The 18,317-nt window shown below is 48.5% G+C and overlaps 1 protein-coding gene across 1 annotated transcript in view; it reads left to right on the forward strand.

Moving 5' to 3' along the window:
- Nucleotides 1-17,654, forward strand: part of CCDC6 (coiled-coil domain containing 6) — a 57,784-nt gene extending 40,130 nt beyond the window's left edge. Inside the window, exons 4-9 of the mRNA XM_015819569.1 lie at nt 6,650-6,753; nt 8,619-8,779; nt 11,569-11,725; nt 14,113-14,213; nt 14,815-14,939; nt 17,502-17,654. Of these exons, the coding sequence (XP_015675055.1) occupies nt 6,650-6,753; nt 8,619-8,779; nt 11,569-11,725; nt 14,113-14,213; nt 14,815-14,939; nt 17,502-17,654 (801 nt within the window). The remainder of the gene's footprint in view (nt 1-6,649; nt 6,754-8,618; nt 8,780-11,568; nt 11,726-14,112; nt 14,214-14,814; nt 14,940-17,501) is intronic.
- The last annotated feature ends 663 nt before the right edge of the window (nt 17,655-18,317 follow it).

Here is an 18,317-nt window from a genome sequence, read left to right on the forward strand (position 1 = left end):
CCTCCCCCTGGGGGTCGCCAGCCGACACTGTTTGGCCAACGGCACCCTGAGGAGGCCCGCTCTGTGGGAGCGTACCGGTCGATGGGAGGCAATCTGCGGCAGAAGACGGTCTCGAAGATACCCAGGTCCGATGCCATGGAGCGCTTTAAACGTGGTAACCAACACCTTGAAGCGCACCCGGAAGGCCACCGGCAGCCAGCCAGTCATGGTTCCGACAGATGAAACTCTTCAAAAGAACTTCGAGGCATTGTTTACCTAAAGAATCTTTTTATTCGAGTAGCATAACATCGGCACTACATAATGGAAGCCAAAAACTGAATTCTCCTCCCCCGGGCACATCATATCAAAGCATAATTCCCTCCTCCAATTAACCGTCATAAATCACATTCCCCGATTAGTTTGAAGATTGGGCTTCCTCTCCAGCTCTCCAGCCCGCCAATTCTTTATCATCTCTGATTTCAATGACCTTGATTCTCATGCTAAGTTTAGTGTTATTATGTCTAGCTAGACTCTCGTTCACATTCCCCCCCCCCCAGCATCATCTAACTCTAAAAGCGAAAGGGGAAAAAGATGGCTACATTTTCATCTCTTGTCAATGCAAAACATCCAATGTTAGCAGCGTTGACATTCTCAGCCTGTCAGGGAGACGGCAGGAGACGTGTATTTTCAGACCAACAAGATTCTGTCAGTGTTGTTGTTAGTTGTGTCCGACCCATCACGACCCCATGGACAACGTTCCTCCAGGCCTTCCTGTCCTCTGCCATCTTCTGGAGTCCATTTAAGCTCACGCCTAACTGCTTCAGTGACTCCATCCAGCCACCTCATTCTCTGTCGTCCCCTTCTTCTATTGCCCTCCATCTTTCCCAGCATTAGGCTCTTCTCCAGTGAGTCCTTCCTTCTCATTAGGTGGCCAAAATACTTGAGTTTCAACTTCAGGATCTGGCCTTCTAAAGAGCAGTCAGGGTTGATCTCCTCTAGGACCGACCGGTTTGATCGCCTTGCAGTCCAGGGGACTCACAGGAGTCTTCTCCAGCACCATAGTCCAAAGGCCTCCATTCTTTGGCGCTCAGCCTTTCTTATATTGTCCAACTTTCATCTATTAGTGTAGCTTTACAATAATGTAGCATTAGCTCCTCTGGTCATGTTTCCTTTCTGGTCTATCTAGTAAGAGTGATATCTGTTTTCTGAATTCTATATGTTTTACGAGGAAAACCCGTAGCAAAATGATGATAAAATACTGTAAGTCTCTTGCGTTTGAATAAGTGGCAAGGGCCCCCCTGGAGATCCTTCTGTTGCAAAAGTGAAGAACAAGCAAGGCAGCCAAATAACTCCCTGATAAAAAAAATTTTTTTGCAGTTAAGCCCCGAAGGAACTTTTGCAATAGAAGAAAAAAGGGATCTCAAGGCGGGAGGGGGCTCGTCCCTTAGTCACACGCAAGAGACTTACGGTATTTTATCATCCTTTCGCGATGGTTTTTTCCTCATTCCTCTTGCTTTTATCTTCTAAGACCCTTTTATAGACTCGTTGTTAAAATTACTGGTGGATTCTTTGGTCTTAACGTTTGATTCCTGGGTTTGATTCCACTGTCCGTTTCTAAACTAATGGTGTTCTGTTGAAAGGTTTTTTTTTTTTTACTGGATTCTTCTCTTCAACAACAACAACAAAAGAATCTGTCTGTTATAGAGCCCTTGACTTGCTCTCTGCTCTGTCTTTGTGATAAAAGACACACTGTGCGCAGAGAACACTCCTGGACAGCCCTACCCATGATGGGTTATGCCGCCCTTGGCTCTTGGTTAAACCAGAAATGTTCCCTCTGGTTATGCTGGCTGGCTAGCTTTTCTTTAGCCGAGAACGCCCTTGGCCAGCCAGTTACATAGGAGCAGAGAGAATTGTGGCTACTCTGGACTCCGAACACCACCACAGTGGTTGTGTTCTTCGACACTGAGAATTAGGGGTTACCTTCTGCCACCTCCCAGCCTCTGTGGAAAGGATAATTGTGTCCCTGAATTCAGCATCAGGCATGATACAGTAGTGGCCAAAATTGCGGAAACCTTTTGGGAAAAGTGTATTTTTGAGGTTTGATGGCTAATAACACCACTTTTTTTTTTGGAGTAGTACCCTAAAATTATATATCAATGGAAAGATAATTTAATCAAGAATGTAACGCAACAAAATCTGTTCAATTATCTGTACTGTGTTCTGTGAAAAGTTGTAGCCAAATAACCAGAAAAAGGAAGCACAACTTGCTTAGGTTGATCTCAGGTAGGTTTCCTTCATCTGATGGTAGCCAATGACCATGAGTGTTTAGAGAGCCAATCGGGTGTCATCTTGTTTTGGCAATGAGCCAATCAGATCACAGTAGGAGTCAGTTATTGATGTCCTGTATTGAAGCTGAGAGGAGGACATTGGTCAGTGTGTTATGCGATTGCTGTCAAGTTGGCTGGGGTTTTTTTTTGTGTTCTTTCCTTTAGTGAGCTTGCAAAACCTAATAAAATTAAAGTCATGGTGCAAAGAGTTAACTGGTTGCCCAGAAAGCGATGCAAAATAGTATTTATTAAGTGAACAAGGCTACAGTTATAAAGAAATTAGAAGAAAAATGGGTGGAAACTTAACCAAAGGTGGCATTTCTACTGTACACTTTTCCCAAAAGGTTTCCACAATTATATTTGGCCAAGGGCTAATACCAAACTGCAAATACCTTTGGGCAGCTTCCTTTGATTGCCACATCTTTACCAGGAAGTCTCTTCCCTCTGGCTCTACTAGATCACTACCTGATCTAACCCGTCATCTCTTTTTAAAATGGTTGTTTAGTTTTTTGAGTTGCACTGCAGCTGCTGGGACCGTTCTGGACATTGAAACCGAAAGTGTCCTGTTACTGCTTTGCAACAGCTATTTAGTTGGTTCAGTTTTGCTAATGAAAGTGCAACTCGGAGAGGTTAGCCCTGCTCCCAGGTGCTCGTCCCATTTCATCTGACAGAAGTGCTCCTTCCCCCCCTCCACCTCCAAGATCACTTCCTCTATTTAGTGGCAGGCCGTAGTCGGCTGGCAGNCCACTTGCATCTAGATGGCAATTTCAACCAAGAATCAAGGGTTGGTCATTCGAGGGCACCCTTTTCCCAGACTGGTAACAGGCCCGGTTGCGTCTTTATGCCAGTCATTCCGCGCCACTTTCATGCCAAGAGACCAGGCAGTTCTCCCAAAATGTGTTGCAGCTGCTTCCCTTTCCCAAGAAGAGATCTTCTGCCTCTTCTCATCATTTTGGCTGGTGACCAGTGCCTCCCTTCTTTCCAACAAGACTCATGAGCAGTGGGCGCCGTTAGGAGAGGGAGAGAATCTCCCAGCCCTGCAGAACAGCTCAGCCAGCCAGCTGGTGGAATAGGAATTGCTCCAAGCTGGAGTAGTTCCTTCTGCTCTCCCAGCAGGACACTGGGATCGGTCCCGCCTCTCAGCTCACCTTCCTTCGTAGGATTTTCCCAGAGATTAAAAACATCTACAATATGTGCCCATATATTAAATTAAAATTAAATTAAAATTAAAAGACGCTTGCTCCTGGGGAGGAAAGCTATGGCAAATCTAGAATTGGGTATTTGGGTAATTGGGTATCCAGAGAGCTTCAGTGTTGTGGCTGGAAAGATCATCTTTTGCACAATTCTAGAGAAAACCAAGATCACCGCAGATGGGGACTGCAGACAAGAAATTAAAAGACGCTTGCTCCTGGGGAGGAAAGCTATGGCAAATCTAGACAGCATACTAAAAAGCAGAGACATCACCCTGCCAACAAAAGTACATATAGTCAAGGCCAGGGTTTTCCCAGTTGCAATGTATGGCTGTGAAAGTTGGACCATAAGAAAGGCTGAGGGCCAAAGAATGGAGGCCTTTGAACTATGGTGCTGGAGAAGACTCCTGCGAGTCCCCTGGACTGCAAGGCGATCAAACCGGTCAGTCCTGGAGGAGATCAACCCCGACTGCTCTTTAGAAGGCCAGATCCTGAAGTTGAAACTCAAGGACTTTGGCCACCTAATGAGAAGGAAGGACTCCCTGGAGAAGAGCCTAATGCTGGGAGAGATTGAGGGCAATAGAAGAAGGGGACGACAGAGAATGAGGTGGCTGGATGGAATCACTGAAGCAGTAGGCGGGAGCTTAAATGGACTCCAGAAGATGGTAGACGACAGGAAGGCCTGGAGGAATGTTGTCCATGGGGTCACGATGGGTCGGACACGACTTCCCAACTAACAACAACAATGTGCCCATTGTGTGAAAAGCTGTAAAAAGAGTTGGACCGCTGCCAGAGGTCTGTAAGAGGAATGGGTAGTGGGAATCAGCTAGGGAAGTCATCTCCGGCCAACAGATGGAACAGCCACCATCGGAGGGCAGCAGCCACTCTTCAACCCCAAAAGATTAAACTCCCCCCCCCCCCGCCTAAGATAATCCAAAAGTCACTAATCTGGATGTTTGAGCTGGCATTCTTAGGTCTTTTGCTTTGATACCCTCTCCAGGAACCCACAAGCTGCAACTGAGTTTGGGGACCCGGTAAAATTTACGTTTCGATTAGTAAACCCAAGTGAGACTTAAGGCGATTTGGCACAAAGGAATACACAAAGTATTGCTCTCTTCCCCCCGTCCCCCAACTTGCAAAATTGCCACTATCCAGATTGAGAACGGCCGGATTCAGTAACCTCAAGCGCTGTGTTGTCATTACAGGAAACCCACCCCCCCAATTCTGTGTTTAGGACTCCCCCTTGACCGTGGATCTGTCTGGGTGACATAATAATAATAATAATAATAATAATAATAATAATAATAATAATAATAATAATAATAATAATAATAGTGGTGGTGGTGGTGGTGGTGGTGGTGGTGGTGGTGGTGGTGGTGGTGGTGGTGGTGGTGGTGGTGGTGGTGGTGGTGATGATGATGATGATGATGATGATGATAACAACAACAATAATAATAAAGTTGGAAGGTACATTGGAGGTCATCTAGTCCAAATCCTATACCATTTCGGACAAATGGCTGTCCAGTCTCTTCTTAAAAACCTCCAGTGTTGGAGCATTCACCGCTTCTGGAGGCAGGTTGTTCCACTGGTTAATTGTTCTAACTGTCAGGAAGTTTCTCCTTAGTTCGTTCATTCGTTCTTTCTTTCTTTCTTTCTTTCTTTCTTTCTTTCTTTCTTTCTTTCTTTCTTCCCTCCCTCCCTCCCTCCCTCCCTCCCTTTTTTCTTTCTTTCTTTCTTTCTTTCTTTCTTTCTTTCTTTCTTTCTTTCTTTCTTTCTTTCTTTCTTTCTTTCTTTCTTTCTTCCTTTCTTATAATACTAATAAAGTTGGAAGAGACCTTGGAGGTCATCTAGTCCAACCCCCTGCTCAGGCAGGAAACCCTATACCATTTCAGACAAATGGCTGTCCAGTCTCTTCTTAAAAATTTCCAGTGTTGGGGCATTCACCGCTCCTGGAGGCAGGTTGTTCCACTGGTTAATTGTTCTGTCAGGAAGTTTCTCCTTAGTTCTAGGTTGCTTCTCTCCTTGATTAGTTTCCATCCATTGCTTCTTGTCCTGCCTTCAGGCGCTTTGGAGAATAGCTGGACTCCCTCTTCTTTGGGGCAGCCCCTGAGATACTGGAACCCTGCTATCATGTCCCCCCTCATCCTTCTCTTCGTTAAACTAGACATACCCAATTCCAGCAGCCTTTCCTTATATGTTTATATGTTTTAAGCAGGTTGCTTTCTCCTAGCACACCTTCCCTCCTAGGAGAATAAAAAGAGGGCTCTCCTTACCTTGAACTCCTCAAAGCAAGAACAATGGGTGAACAACAGAGAAGGCCCGGTTGGGCGGCAGCATCAGGTTGACCTTGGCTGAGCTGGAGAACTAATCAGGATTAGAGCTGATTAAAACTGGATGGTAGATGAGCAGATGTCAGACTGCAGGCCAGACTGGGAATCCCAAAGTGCCCCACCCCATCTAGGCCAGCTCCATACTCTTTGTCTAGTGACCTCCGGGGCACGACCTTGGCATCTCCAGGAATTGAACCTGACAGGAAGGTAACTTCCTTTTTACCTGGACGAATGAATTAGAAAGAATCCAGGAGGTGCATTTATTTTCCTCCGAATAAACGCAAAGAAAAGCATAATTAATTCAACAGTTTTCCTGTTTCCAAGGTTCTAGATCAGGGGTGGACAACCTTGGCTCTTTTATGACTCGTGGACTTCAACTCCCAGAATCCCTGAGCCAGCATGGGGGAACTATGGCCCCCTCATAACTCGTGGACTTCAACTCCCAGAATTCCTGAGCCAGCATGGGGGAACTATGGCCCCCTCATGACTCGTGGACTTCAACTCCCAGAATCCCTGAGCCAGCATGGCTCAGCTCGGAAACCTCTCCCTTTCCCCTCAGCATGGCTGGCTCAGGAATTCTGGGAGTTGAAGTCCACGAGTCATAAACAAGCCAAGGTGGCCTACCCCGGTTCTAGATCAACAGAATTTATTTTAAACTGTGTGAGCAAAACGTATTTGTGTGAGAAAAGATCTCTGACTGAAATGTAAACGTTGGCAATATCAATGCGGTTTTGGGGTATCCTGACTTGGTGCTGAGTGTGGTCCAGCTCAAATTTAGGAAAAGGTGATGCCCACTCTTAACCAGCCACATTTTGCCTCCTAGCTAAGACGAGAGAAGATTGATCTGGAAAACACCCTAGAACAAGAACAGGAAGCTCTTGTGAACCGTCTCTGGAAGAGGATGGACAAACTTGAAGCCGAAAAAAGGTGGGCTTTCTTCTTTGCTCCTCCCAACCATTCACCCCATTTTTTTTCGGCGGGAGAAAGAGGCAGATTTTACAGCTTTTCCTTAAAATGTAGCTGTTTCAAGGGGCAATAAAACAACAGGAAGAAGAAGAAGAAGAGAACAGTAAAAACTGTGTTACGTCACAAGAGTAATATAACATGGCATTTAAGAGGGATTCACTAAAAAGGGTCCTTTCTGTTCCTTTACTAGGCTTTGCTTTATGCCTCTCGTATTAAATATTAGCCGTTGCTGTTTATAAATCTTTGTGCCGAATCCCGATTTTTGTCAGAAATAACATTCCACAGCCTTCAGAAAATTTCACGGAAGCAGCAGCCCTTGAAGGATCCACAAACACATGGATGAAGATGCTAGCCCAGGGGTAGGCCACCTTGGCTCTTTTATGACTCGTGGACTTCAACTCCCAGAATTCCTGAGCCGGCATGGCTCAGCTTGGAAACCTCTCCCTTTCCCCTCAGCATGGCTGGCTCAGGAATTCTGGGAGTTGAAGTCCACCAGTCATAAAAGAGCCCAAGGTGGCCTACCCCTGGGCTAGACAGAAATTTCACCCAAGAAAATGAACTGCACCATTGTTCCTCAGTTCAGCTAGTCCCATGGGGAGAAAAAAAAGACATGTTGCCAGCATATTCTGTCCTAACCCTGAAAGGGACCTTTCCAATCTCAGACCAGGCTATTCCAAGTCTTCTGGAACGGGTCCAACTTTAAAATGGGTCCAGTTTTGAGGTCAAACCACTTCAGAATGATCCTCTTTCAGTGTTGGGTCACTTCTCACAATTGCTTAACGTTCTGTGCACCTTGCTGGACAGTCCCTTTGGCTTGTCCCTGACTTCATTCGCCTTTTCTTGTTCTTCCATTAGAATGAAAGCTATATTAGATAATAGAAAAAATGCTTTACTGTATCAAACTAAACATTCCTCTAGTTCAGGGGTAGGCAACCTTGGCTCTTCTTTTAGGACTCGTGGACTTCAACTCCTAGAATTCCTGAGCCAGCCATGCTGAGGGGGCAGGGAGAGGTTTCCAAGCTGAGCGACATCATCACAGGGTCTGCGAAGGCTTGAAGAAATATTGTGATTTAAACCTTGAGATACGTTTTGGGGTCCGTGGCCATGATCTTAGCCCAGGGGTAGGCAACCTTAGCTCTTTTATGACTCGTGGACTTCAACTCCCAGAATTCCTGAGCCGGCATGGCTCAGCTTGGAAACCTCTCCCTTTCCCCTCAGCATGGCTGGCTCAGGAATTCTGGGAGTTGAAGTCCACAAGTCATAAAAGAGCCAAGGTGGCCTACCCCTGTTCTAGCCAATGAAAGGTTGGGCATCACTGTGATCCTTTGTTCTATCGGCCATTTTTTTAAAAAAATTTGTAAACATGTAAAAAATTAAATTGGTGCCAAGAATATTCCTTCCGAGACTGAGGCAATCTTGTTCAGAGAAAAGGAAGCAAAAATGGATCTCGTGCTTGGGGAACCGTGGGTGGGAATCCCTGCCTCCTTCCTCACCCTGGACACACAGAGTAAGGTGCCCCCTTGCCTGGCCTATTAATCAGAAATCTGGAGCAACCAGGCTTGGCCCTAGCCCCGACTCTTCCCATTCTCTTCATGTAGGTTTATTGATCCCCAGGCATGTGACAAGGGGTCGCCCGAATTCCAGATGTGCGGCAAATAATGCTTTATCCGTAGTTTCTACTTGTGAGATTTGATTTCTTCAGCACGGGTCACGCTCACCTTTCTTTGCCAAAAAGAGAAAATTGCCTCATCTTGATTTCTGTTCGTAGATTCCAAAGAAATGAAGCCCAGAGTGCCAATATAAATATATATTTTTTTTAATTTCAGAATTCTCCAGGAGAAACTGGACCAGCCCGTGTCTGCTCCTCCGTCGCCAAGGGACATATCAATGGAAATAGACTCTCCAGAAAACATGATGCGCCATATCAGGTTCCTGAAGAACGAGGTGGAGAGGTTAAAAAAACAGCTCCGAGCAGCACAGCTACAGCGTAAGTCCTGGCTTGTTATCTGGCTGCGCTGCTTCCTGTGTCATGTCAAAACTATCCCTGATCCAGACTGGGGGAATTTCCAGGCCATGTTCAGAAGGGGAATGTTGGTTTGTAGGTAGCAGGGCTGTCCGTACCGCAACCTAGATTTTCCTTGGTGCTCTCTGAGCTTGTTTGTTTTCTTGCAGACGTTTCATTCCCCCAAACTCAGTAACCTCATCAGCTCTGATGTTGGTTAGGTCACGAAATGTGTGCAAGAAAACAACCAAGCTCAGAGAGCACCAAGGACCCCCCCCCCCAGTCCAAACTTGTGCTACAAATATTCCCCTTTATCGGTACTACATTTTTCCCTCCAGTAGGATGAGTACAAGTTTCAGGTCACTTTATCTTGCTTCAGTTCACCATAAAACAGTGTTTCTCAACCTTGACAATTTTAAGGCATGTGGACTTCAACTCCCAGAATTCCACAGCCAGCATTGCTGGCTGTGGAATTCTGGGAGTTGAAGTCCACATGCCTTAAAATTGTCAAGGTTGAGAAACACTGCCATAAAATGATTAGGTGTGGTTTTACAATTCTCCAGTCCCTTTGCGAAAGGAGTTGTGTTTACAGTACTAAATATACATTTTGGGGGCAGGAGAAGAACCTTGACTGTGTTTAGCTCATCGATTTGAATCGGCGGCTGTTTGGACAAGGTCTTTTCAAAAGGTGTGAAAATGCCCACAGTCTGTTTTGTATATTATTCTTTTTTTGGGGAAGCAACATCAGTGGCTCCAGAGCAGGGGTGTCAAACTCAGTTTCATTGAGGGCCGCATCAGCATTGCGATTGCTCTCGGTGTGTGTGTGTGTGTGTGTGGCCAGGGTGGGTGCGGCCTACTGGGTGGGTGTGGATGGAGTGGGTGTGACCTACTGGGTGGGCATGGCCAGCTCTACATCGTTCGCGTCAAGGGTGCCTGTGGGGGGCTGGACAGGAGTGGGACAGATCTGAGGGTCTCTGGCAGAAGGGGGTGGGACCGGGGCAAGCGCCAAGGCATGGTCCATTTCTTCATTCCTCACAAAGGGTGACACCTCCCCAGCATGCACCCAGGGGGCAGGGACGACATGGCAGGGGCTGGTTCCTTGCTGTTTCTAGACAGCCTTGTGGAGCTAAGACTGAATGCATTTCAGCATAGATGGCCACCACAAAATTTTACATTGGATCCCGGCTGGCCGGCCTGGGCCAGGGCCAAGGCAGTGGGGGCCATTCCCTCACTGTTTCCAGGATGGCTTGGCGGGCCACATGAAACCACTTTGCGGGCTGCATCCGGCCCCCGGGCCTTGTGTTTGACATGTGTGCTCTAGAGACAAGACTTTAGCTGCTAATGCCTTGGTATTATCTAAGAGCATTATGCCACCCTCTGGACACACAGAATGCACGGTCCTTTTGCACGAAGGGGCCTGTTGTGCAAAGACATTGACAATGAAGGCCACAAAGGAGAGACCTTCTCCAAGGAACAACAGAAGCCAGGCATAAAACACCGGAGAAGGCTCCGTAGCGAGAGATTAAAGAGATTTACCAGAAGTTTATCCTCTTTTCCTCCTTATCTCCAAGCGGGTGCCCGGCGGCAGTGCTGAGATTTGATCAGTCCAGAAGGGCCCTAAACATCTAGAGGAAATCTAGATGTTTAGTGGCCATCAATGTCCTTTGAGGAGGGAAACGAAGCAAACATATGTTTTTAGGCCGAGTCCTTGTTGTCGAGGCTTGCAAAATTAGTGCTGTCACTGCAAAGGAGATCAGGGGCTGTAATCTTGGTGTCCTTGCCTGTCCCTTCAGAGACGTGGCCTGGGCTTGCTGTCCTTGGACATAGGTGTGACAGACGTCTAGGAATCAGGGCGGCCGATGTGCAAACGTTAGCCTGGAGCATTAGAATTCAAAAGCCTCTCGTGGGCCTCTCCCCTTATCTTTTGTCTGCCCCGCAGTTGTCCTTGGAGGCCTGGTGGGTGACTGCAGCAACAGGGACGTGACCCAGGACAATTTATGACTTTCTGGGCCTCCCTCAGGCTACGACACTCTGGGTTATCTCTAATCCCTGTCCCCAGTTTTTCTGTTTAGGCCAAAACTCTAGGATAGGGGTGGGAAACTTCGGCGACTTTACCGACCTGTGGACTTCAAGCGCCCAGAATTCCCGAGTCTTCTCCCCCGCCCCATACTTAGGAAAGTTTTGGGACCATTTATATCGTCATTTCTGCCCTCACAACAGAGACAAGTTGTCCCAGGGGTAGATGTTCTTCCCAACTCAAGGCTTACTGCTGGAAACTCGGTAATTTTGGTGTGTTACTCCTTCGGGACAAGAAGTGTTTATGGTGGGTCGCTCCCAAGTTGAGATTTTTGGAGCTGATGTTAACGCTTTCGAGCAGGGGTCTGCAAACTTGGCAACTTGTGATCTGGTGGGACTTCAGCTCCCAGAATTCCTCAGCCAGCCATGGGAGTTGAAGTCCACAAGTCATAAAATTGCCAAATTTGGAGACCTCTGCTTTTGAGGATGGCTGTCTGAACTAGGCACCACCGCTCTCATTTTTACACTAACCCACAACTTTCTGGTAGGTATGAATTGACCTTGGGGGAACTGTGAATGGTTCCAATTGTAGCCAGTTCAATGCCAGATAGGGTTAAACTATGGTTTGCTCAGCTCTCCGCATTCACCTTTCTTGATTCAGCTGAACTGAGGGTTGAGTTGTGCAACATTTGCCAGTATCTCCGGTCCTCCTGAAGCACAGCTGTGGGTTTAATAGCCAGCCATCTTGAAACCCCCAGATTCAGAGAAGATGGCTCAGTACCTGGAGGAAGAACGTCACATGCGAGAGGAGAACCTGAGGCTCCAACGGAAGCTGCAGCGGGAGATGGAGCGAAGGGAAGCCTTGTGCCGGCAGCTGTCTGAAAGTGAATCCAGTCTGGAAATGGACGATGAAAGGTTTGGGCTTAGATTATCCTGGCTTTCAGAGTTTTGTATAAGAATACTACTACTACTACTACTAATAATAATAATAATAAAGTTGGAAGGGACCTTGGAGGTCATCTACTCCAAGCCTCTGTTCAGGCAGGAAACCCTATACCAGGGGTAGGCAACCTTGGCTCTTTTATGACTCATGGACTTCAACTCCCAGAATTCCTGAGTCAGCATGGCTGACTCAGGAATTCTGGGAGTTGAAGTCCATGAGTCATAAAAGAGCCGAGGTTGCCTGCCCCTGCCCTATACCAATGGTGGCAAACCTATGGCACGCGTGCCAGAGGTGGCACTCAGAGCCCTCTCTGTGGGCACCCGCGCCGTGCCCCGGAGATGGCAACCGTCCCTCTTCAACCAGCCGCCCACTAACTCGCCAAGGTCCCATGTCGCTGGATGCATCCCAGCACCCATGCGCTTGCTGGCCTCTGTGTGCGGGGGCCGATGATGTCAGGCAGCAGCCGCCCCGGCCCCTGCCTCACCTTGCCCTGTGACAATGGCACCCCCGCCCTGCCTCGCCTCGCCTCACCCTGCAGGATGAGCCTCCTGCCCACCGCCCCACCTGCCAGTGACCCCCTGGATCTCCCCCAATCCTGCCTGGCCCCCACAGGTGTCCCTCCTCACGAGCAACATTGAGGTGATCACACCCACCTTGGCCACACCCACCAAGTCTGCCATGACCACAGCCATGCCCACCTGGCACCCGGCGATAAATAAGTGGGTTTTGGGTTGCAGTTTGGGCACTCGGTCTCTAAAAGGTTCGCCATCACTGCCCTACACCATTTCAGACAAATGGCCGTCCAGTCTCTTCTTAAAAACTTCCAGTGTTGGAGCATTCACCGCTTCTGGAGGCAGGTTGTTCCACTGGTTAATTGTTCTCACTGTCAGGAAGTTTCTCCTTAGTGCTAGGTTGCTTCTCTCCTTGATTAGTTTTCATCTGTTGCTTCTTGTCCTGCCTTCAGGCGCTTTGGAGGATAGCTTGACTCCCTCTTCTTTGGGGCAGCCCCTGAGATATTGGAAGACTGCTTTCATGTCACCCTCTTAGTCCGTCTCTTCGTTAAACTAGACATACCCAATTCCAGTTCAGGGATCTGGGGCTGCAGACTGGAAGCAGACATTTCCCAGTCTGTCACTTTCTCTTCTGCAATTGACAGCACGCCTTGCCTTGGACCTAACCTGAGGCCAGGGGTCACTCCAGGCCTCTGCAAGGACAGGACAGGGGCAGCCTCGGAAACAGGGGGTGATGTTTCAGAACCATTTGGGCAGGCGGGCCCGGACGCAGCCCGGTGGCCCCCTCCTGGCTTTCTCATACCACAGAGGCATTTCTAAAGAAAGCAGCATTTCAGTCCTTCTGCCCAGAGGGCAAGGCCTGCTGTGTGGCTGGGGATTCTCCTGCCGCTTGATCTGTGTGGCTCTTGTTAATTTTGAGGAGTCCTTCTGGTATCTGGAGCCTACTAGCTTTCCTGGTTTGAAGGGTTGACATTCCAGCGTTACTTAGTTGCTTTGAAGTTAGCACTGCCGTGCAGTTCTGCTAGGCACAACGGCCAGCCTGCGAGTTTGAATGGATCACTCCGTTAAATCTGCAGAGAATTCCTCCGAAGAGGAGACAACTCTCTTTGAAGATGGTCGGGTGAGTTGTGGTTGGCAGGACCAGGAGAGAGTCTGCAAGATCCCAAGTTTTGGAAATGAGCTTTGTCATACCCATACCCGTTAACACATTTGTGTCACGGCGGTCGTGTAAAACATTGAACATGCTTTAAAACAGTGATGGTGAACCTTTTAGAGACCGAGTGCCCAAACTGCAACCCAAAACCCACTTATGCATCGTCGAGTGCCCCGTGGGTGTGGTCCATTGGCTGGGCGTGGCCCATTGGGTGGGCATGGCTGCGGTGGTAACGGCAGACTGGGTGGGACTAAAACGTTCAATCAATCAATTCCAACTTTACAAGACCTTTTCTTTTCCTGCGAGACGTTGAAATTGACTGATTGATTGAACCTTTTTTTTTTTTTTTTGCACACAGCGGCGGAGGCCTAAAGCAAAAAAGTTTTTATAAAACCCAGCTGAAGGCCTAGGACTGGGGCGACGGCGCGCGTGCCCACAGAGAGGGCTCTGAGGGCCGCCTCTGGCACCCGTGCCATAGCTTCGCCACCACTGCTTTAAAATATCAGCTTTGTTATTAGAATCAACCTTGTGAATGATTAAAAAACGTTCTCACTTAGTCAGTTGTGCTAACTTTGTTGCGATGTTCCTCTACTATCTTAGCAAAGCATCCGGAAAAACAAGGAGAAAAAAAAAGCCTTAAAGTAAGGAAATAGATTTGTGGCAAATGAGAATGAACTGATCTCTTATCTCTTAGATACTTTAACGAAATGTCTGCACAAGGATTAAGACCTCGCACTGTGTCAAGTCCGATCCCGTACACACCTTCTCCAAGTTCTAGCAGGCCCATCTCACCAGGTAAGAAATAAGGATCATTCGGCGTTTTTGCCTTTGGGACACACGTCTCTTGCTTGGGTGTGTAGTTAATCTTCCACTAGAACCAGTGAGTGGAAGCTCTTCAGCCTTTGGGAAGTTAAAGCAGATGCATTATATTGAAATCTGGGTATGTAATTAGCCAACAAACAGAGCCCAGGCATTTTTAATTCAGGGATTTATTGGAAACCACAAACCCTTGTTAAACTTTACGTAACTCAGGAAGAGATTTTATAGTTTTTCCACATGTTTTTTTTTATATCCTTTCTCAGTCTCAGATATTTTTTTTTAAAAAAAAACCGTTTCATTTTATTCAGATTTTATCTCTCAGCCACTCCTAGCGTTAAATCTCCAATTCAGACAGGGGTCATTTTATTTCCTGCTTCGGAGCTTCTGGGTGGGGGCAAATTATACATTTATGCGCTTAAAGGACGTCACCCTTTTTGGCCTGACCAGGAAGCCCCAGTGACCTTGTCAACAAAATTGCAGATCTCTTAACCTGCCTTTCCTTCTTCCTCTTGGACGGGATGTTAACTGCCGCTCACTCGTTCGTGATGCCTTCCCTCGCTTTTCTTCCTGGTTGCAGGTCTCTCGTACGCAAGTCACACCGTTGGGTTCACTCCCCCAACTTCACTCACCAGAGCTGGCATGTCCTACTATAACTCTCCTGGCCTTCACGTGCAGCATATGGGACCGTCCCACAGCATTACGGTGAGTCTCTGCAGCAGGGGTCTTCAATCTTGGCCACATGAAGATCTATGGACTTATAATTCCCAGAATGGCCGAGCAATTCTGTGAGTTGAAGTCCATGTGTCTTAAAGTTGCCATGGTTGGAGACCCCTGCTCTGTCGCTCTCTAATCCTGGGGCTTGCTGCTTCCTGGTTTCTGCAGACTGAGATGCTACGAAGCCCATGTTTCTCTTTTTACACTAGTTCAGGGGTAGGCCACCTTGGCTCTTTTATGACACGTGGACTTCAACTCCCAGAATTCCTGAGCCAGCATGGCTCAGCTTGGAAACCTCTCCCTTTCCCCTCAGTGTGGCTGACTCAGGAATCCTGGGAGTTGAAGTCCACGAGTCATAAAAGCCAAGGTGGCCTACCCCTGCACTAGAGCAATATTTCTTGAACTTGGCAACTTGATGTTGGGTGGATTTCAGCTCACAAAGGCTGAGGGGTTCTGGGAATTGGAATCCACACATCTGAAAGTTTGAGAAACGCTGCTTCTCGTTAGCACCCTCTCCAGAACAAAAGGTCAAGGAGTTTCCAGAGCATGAAGAGCTGTAAATATCTGCCAGTCTATAAAACACCCAGACCATAAAGAACACAAACTGCAAAGTTGATTTCTTTCCTTGCCTCCTCTCCTTGACCGAGGAATCATCCTGGGCCGATTCAGGCTCAGAGCCAACCGTCGGTTCATCCTCACAAATGGCATCTTCCAGTGTTTCAGTCTCTTTTGTTAGTTTATTAAGCTTTCACCGTCCAGTTTTCTAAAATCACAAAAAAAAAGACATCAGGACTACTTTTGGCTGCTGCAACGGACGAGGGGTTGTTTTTTACTCGGCAAATAATTTTGAATTGGGGCAACATTTTGGGTTCAGCAAAGGCTGGAAGCCTTGTCAACAGCGACCTACCCGATTAACTAACATCCCAATACGTTTTGGGTGGAAGGCCTGACCCCTTCCCCCTCCACGTGTGATCAACCCTAGCACCCTCGCCTCCAGCCCTTCCGGAATGGAAGCCCATCTCCTCCGGAGGCCACAGGATGGCACAGAGGAGGAGATAAACATAGAAGTGTTCTCCACCCTTGCTCTACAGCAGGGCTTTTCAACCAGTGGCACCTGTGGTACATTGGCACCTGGCAGGTGGTACGTGAACATCCTAGAAAAGTGGTAGTGGGGGAGGGGAATGAGCTGAACCGGTGGCAGCACCGCACAAGCCCGAGCGAGAGATGGCTGGAGCTGCAGGGCTGTCAGGGCTCAGTGGAAGCGCCAGGATCAGCACCAGGCTCCAGCTGGAGCTCGGCGCTGATCCTGGTGCTTCTGCTGAGCCCAGAAGAAGCACCGATCAGCTGGAATGATGCAGCCTCTCCAGGATCTTGTGATTTACATTCAGATGCCTGGCAACTGATTCATATTTATGACGGTCACAGTGTCCCAGGGTCATGTGAAGTGACCAAAACCTGCTGCAACCACCCAGCAGATGGGGGGAATAAAAACCAAACACCCCCCCACCCCCTGCCAATCCTCAACAGAAATGCTCACAACCATGAAAACCTCGGACAGGAGGAAGAGCGCCGCCGGGCACTGTCTTGCTTGGCTGTGGCTTGGGGGGCACTTTTTTCAGTGCCATTGTACCTTCGAACAGTCACTAAGCGAACTGTTGTAAGTCGAGGACTACCTGTTACTTTATCACTTTTTTCCTTTTTTTGGGGGGGGGGTCATCAAGTTTTTGACCCCTTGCTAGGCGACTGGTGGTACTCAGATGTTGCCATATCCTAAAAGTGGTACAATGGGTGAAAAGGTTGAAAAGCCCTGCTCTACAGAGGCGAGGCTTAAGGAGTGCTCCGGCCAAATTTTGGGTGCAGGGAACATGGCAGAAAGCCATAGCTGTAGATGTAGCATGGGACCAGGGTCAGGGAGCTGTCATGGGCACAGATGGAAAATGTGTGTATTGCCCCCTCTAAAAGAAGCGACAAATGCAGCAAGACTGGCCTGACCATGTTCAGGCTTCCCTCCCCCCCCCCCTGGTGGAAGCATCTCCTTCTCCTCGCTGCTGGGGGTGAGCCTCGGAGAAGAGCAGCCCTGCCAGGAGTCCTGGTTGGTCCTAGCTCTCCCAGCAGCTCAATTGTGCCAGCATGAGGGCCTTTCTCCGATTCTGCTCTTGGCTGTCCTGATCCCAGTGTCATGTGTCTGATTAACGAAACACTTAAAAGGACTTTCAGGTATATTTTTCCTAAAAGCCTTTATTAAGGTTACAGAGACGTCAGTACGGCATGGTAGAAATGCTTAGATCTGAGATTCTTTTCCGTTGCACCTACATTCCAGGCATTTTTCCCGCCCCTATTTTGGGGTCATGGTTCACATCTTCCAATTAACATGGAAGATGTGATTTACTTCCAGTTTCTTTTTCCCGGGCTTTCCTTATTCTCCTCCCCTTTCACTGTTGCCTGATTTAACTATAAAAATACCAGACAGTTCTGCATATTGTCAAAGCAAGAATATACAGTGTTTGCAGCGTTGACACCCAGCCCTTGTTTTTTTTTTCCCTCCTGCAGAGGCCTTTGCCGCGAAGAAGCAACAGCCCGGACAAGTTCAAGCGCCCCACGCCCCCTCCCTCTCCGAACACGCAGACCCCGCTGCCGTCGGCGCCCCCACCTCCCCCTCCGCCTCCCCAGCTGGCTCCTTTCCAGCCCTCCACTCAGCCTTAGTGCCCCGGCCAACGATCCTGCCTTCAGAGTTGGACTCATCCTCCCCCACCCCTCCGGAGCAGTTTACTACAAGCCAAAGGCTTACCGCGGTCAATTGGGAGTTGACTGACTTGCACTGAGATTGTCGAGGCTTCACCGTTTCATTGTGTCCTACCAGTTTTTGCCCAAGGACCTCCTCTGGCATTAGCGCGCGGCCCGCCTCCAAGGTGCTCCCTTCCAGGGAGGCAGGTGGATGGCGGCACCTGGGCATCCCCCACCACCTGGGGGGGGAGCTCCCCTCCGTGCAGGAAGCGCCCTCTCTCGGTTTCTCCAGAAGGCAGCCCATCGGGGTGAGATCCGCAACATCCACCTGAAGCGAGGCAACCCAAACCCATCAGTGTTGACACGGGAACATCCATCTCTGCGCCCGCCGCGGCTGGCACACCAGTGCTGGTGTTCAGTATATCGCGGCCTCCTGTTTTGCCGAGCTCCCCGTCCAGCCTCTCTTTTATCCCCCCTCCTTCCCCCCGTCCACCCCCTCTCGCTTCCTCCTCTCCGAGATTCAAAAGGGATCGTTCACAACATCTTGCATTCTGCGACTTAAGGCACGGGCTGTACATTGCAAGCTCTCCCAGGTATGGCGATGTGTTTCCAGCGTACGCCGCCAATCGGCTCTACATTGCA

Source organism: Protobothrops mucrosquamatus, unplaced genomic scaffold, assembly GCF_001527695.2.
Source record: "Protobothrops mucrosquamatus isolate PMUCROS unplaced genomic scaffold, P.Mucros_1.0 scaffold953, whole genome shotgun sequence".
NCBI classification, from domain to species: domain Eukaryota; kingdom Metazoa; phylum Chordata; class Lepidosauria; order Squamata; family Viperidae; genus Protobothrops; species Protobothrops mucrosquamatus.